The sequence below is a fragment of the Colobus angolensis genome, unplaced genomic scaffold (assembly GCF_000951035.1).
Source record: "Colobus angolensis palliatus isolate OR3802 unplaced genomic scaffold, Cang.pa_1.0 Scaffold222, whole genome shotgun sequence".
Taxonomy (NCBI): Eukaryota; Metazoa; Chordata; class Mammalia; order Primates; family Cercopithecidae; genus Colobus; species Colobus angolensis.
The window spans coordinates 1,917,187-1,920,750 of NW_012115400.1; the positions used below are offsets into that span (position 1 = coordinate 1,917,187).

Consider the following 3,564-nt stretch of genomic DNA (forward strand, 5'->3'; position numbering starts at 1 on the left):
ACCTCGTGATCCGCCCGTCTCGGCCTCCCAAAGTGCTGGGATTACAGGCTTGAGCCACCGCGCCCTGCCAAATTGTTTTATTTTTAATTTTGTTTTGTAGGGATGGGGTCTCACTACGTTGCAGAGGCTGGTCTCAAACTCCTGGCCTCAAACAATCCTCCCAGCTCAGCCTCCCGGAGTGCTGGGATTATAGGTGTGAGCCACCACACCCAGCCTTCAGGCCTTTTTATGGCTGAATAATACAGTCCTGTTTCCTAGAGAAGAACTTGAGTTTGGGGGTAGAGGAGAGACAGGGAGACTCCCTGAGAAACCTGTGGAATGAAAGCATGACAGAGGCTGTTTTCTCCTTAGAGCGCTGCCCCCCAAATGCACACTACGAATCCTGTGCTTGTCCTGCTTCGTGCAAGAGTCCCAGGCCTAGCTGTGGGCCGCTCTGTCGGGGGGACTGTGTCTGCAACCTTGGCTTTTTGTTTAGTGACAACCACTGCATCCAGGCCTCTTCCTGCAATTGCTTCTACAACAACAACTACTATGAGGTAAGCCCCTCGGGATGCTGTGGTCCCATGAGGGAGATTGATGGCAGAACACCTGGGTTCCAGCTCCATCTGCTCCCCAGGTGAAGGAACGGGGATCACCGGATAGTCCCAAGGGGTCAGCTCAGAAGCAATGGTTACACGACAGCGAAGTTACTCATTTAGTCTTTTTTTTTGAGACAGGGTCTCGCTTTGTCGCTCAGGCTGGAGTACAGTGCGTGATAGTGGCTCAAACTCACTGCAGCCTCCACTTCCTGGGCTCCAGTGATCCTCCCACCTCAGCCTCCCAAGTAGCTGGGACTGCAGGCACATGCCACCATGCCCAGCTAATTTTTGTATTTTTGGTAGAGACAGAGTTTCACTATGTTGCCTAGGCTGGTCTTGAAATCCCGAGTTCAAGCAATCCTCCTGCCTCAGCCTCCCAAAGTGATGGGATTATAGGCATAAGCCACTGTGTCTGGCTGGGCACATTTAGTTTTTTCTTTTTTGAGACAAAGTCTCGCTCTGTCACCCAGGCTGGAGTGTAGTGGCACGATCTCAGCTCACTACAACCTCCACCTCCCAGGTTCAAGCAATTGTCTGCCTCAGCCTCCCAAGTAGCTGGGATAACAGGCTCACGCCACCACGCCCGGCTAATTTTTGTTATTTTTAGTAGAGATGGGGTTTCACCATACATTCTTTACCTCTTTAAATCTTTTATCCATATTTATAAAGTGTACACAATAAGATTTTCTACCTCATATAAGATTATTGTAAAGATGAAATTAAATCCTAACACATACAATTACTTAATAAGTGTTAATTATTATCATTAGTAATTTATGATAAATATATGCAACCTATTAATTAAAAGTGCATTAAAGGGCCCGGCACGGTGACTCACACCTGTAATCCCAATACTTTAGGAGGCTGAAGTGGAGGGATTGCTTGAGCCCAGCAGTTTGAGGCTGCAGTGGGCTATGATTGCACCACTGCACTCCAGCCTGGGTGACAGAGAGACCCTGTCTCTAAAAAAAAAAAAAAACCACAACAAAATGTGCATTAAGTAATTCATTAATGTCCAGAGCCTCTTCTCAGCTCCAGGTATTCTTCCCGTTGACATTATAGCTTCTACTTGTCCCTTTTGGGACTATTATTTCCTTCCCCTGCCCCCTTTAACCAGTCTCCTGGGTCTCTCTGAGTTGCTGCTGAGATTAACTTCAGCCACAGCCTGGGCAGAAAGATGTGTTACAACCATTGGCACCAAGAGGCTCTTCCCTCTGCCCTAGGAGGCGTGTATTCACTTTTTTTTGTTTTGTTTTTTCCTTTTTTGGCGGGGGGCAAACTGTTCACTCACAGTCCTCTATTGATGCAAAAACCATTCTAGCCGTTTTTGTTTGTTTGATTTTGAGACAGAGTTTCGCTCTTGTTGCCCAGGCTGGAGTGCAACGGCACCATCTCCGCTCACCACAACCTCCTCTTCCCAGGTTCAAGCAATTCTCCTCCCAAGTAGCTGGGATTACAGGCATGAGCCACCACGCCTGGCTAATTTTGTATTTTTGGTAGAGGTGGGGTTTCTCCATGTTAGTCAGGCTGGTCTCAAACTCCCGACCTCAGGCGATCCACCCTCCTCGGCTTCCCAAAGTGCTGGGATTACAGGCGTGAGCCTCCGCGCCCAGCTGTATTCACTTCTAATAGGTTCATTTTGCATTCAAGAAATGTTTATTTAGTACTTTCTTCAAAGGTTTTTTTTTTTTTTTTCTTGGTAGAGATGGGGTCTGGCTCTGTTGCCCAGGCTGGTCTATGAACTCCTGGGCCCAACCCATCCTCCTATCTCAGCCTCCCGACGTGGTGAACCGCCACCCCCAGCCTATGTAGTACTTTCTACTCTCCTGGCCCTGGGGTTGCTATAGATAGGTTGTGGTCCTTGCCCTCATAATGCTCTCAGATTCAGAGACACACATGGGGGTCTTGGTTTACTCCTTCATTCAACAAGTATTTATTGAATGAGAGCGTTCATGGGAGGACTAAGATGTTGGGTAAAGACAGACATTGGCCGGGTGCGGTGGCTCATGCCTGTAATCCCAGCACTTTGGGAGGCCAAGGTGGGCAGATCACCTGAGGTTAGGAGTTCGAGACCAGCCTGGCCAACCTGGAGAAACCAAGTCTCTACTAAAAATACAAAAATTAGCCAGGCGTGGTGGTGCACACCTTTAATTCCAGCTACTCGGGAGGCTGAGGCACGAGAACCGCTTGAACCCGGGGGCAGAGCTTGCAGTGAGCCAAGATCGTGCCACTTCACTCCAGCCTAGGCGACAGAGCGAGACTCCATCTCAAAAAAAAAAAAAAAATGACAGACATAAGGCTGGGTGCGGTGGCTCACACCTATAATCCCAGCACTTTGAGAGACTGAGGTGGGAGGATTGTTTGAGTCCAGGAGTTCGAGATCAGCCTGGGCAACAAAGGGGGCCCCCATCCCCCCAAAAAAAAAAAAAAAAAAAAAAGTCGGGCATGGTGGCATGTTCCTGTAGTCCCAGATACTTGGGAGGTTGAGGCAGGAGGATGGTTTGAGCCCAGGGAGTTTGACATTGGGACCAGCTTGGACCACATAGCAAGATCCTGTCTCTTTAAAAAAAAAAAAAGTCGGGCATGGTGGCATGTTCCTGTAGTCCCAGATACTTGGGAGGTTGAGGCAGGAGGATGGTTTGAGCCCAGGGGGTCAAGGCTGCAATGAGCCATGATTGCGCCACTGCACTCCAGTCTGGGCAACAGAGTGAGACCCTGTCTCTTAAAAAACAAAAACAAGTGGGAGGAGAGGAGAGCGTTCTGGGAGGAGAGAAAAGCGTGTGCAAATGTGCTGTCGTGGTGAATATCAAGCATCAAGTAGGTGGTGGAGAGAGGAATCACATGAGGAAGGTCAGGTCTGCATGGGACGGCAGCCTCTCTCCCAGGCATGGTGGAGGGAAAGGAAGAATAGCTGGTCACGGAGGCTCACGCCTGTAATCCCAGCACTTTGGGAGGCTGAGGTAAGTGGATCACCTGAGGTCAGGAG

At 49.2% G+C, this 3,564-nt stretch overlaps 1 protein-coding gene across 1 annotated transcript in view; it reads left to right on the forward strand.

The window, feature by feature from the left end:
- The window catches only part of ZAN (zonadhesin), a 71,883-nt gene that overhangs the window by 19,987 nt on the left and 48,332 nt on the right, over positions 1-3,564 (forward strand). The window contains 1 exon segment of the mRNA XM_011943959.1: positions 352-536. Within this exon segment, the coding sequence (XP_011799349.1) occupies positions 352-536 (185 nt within the window).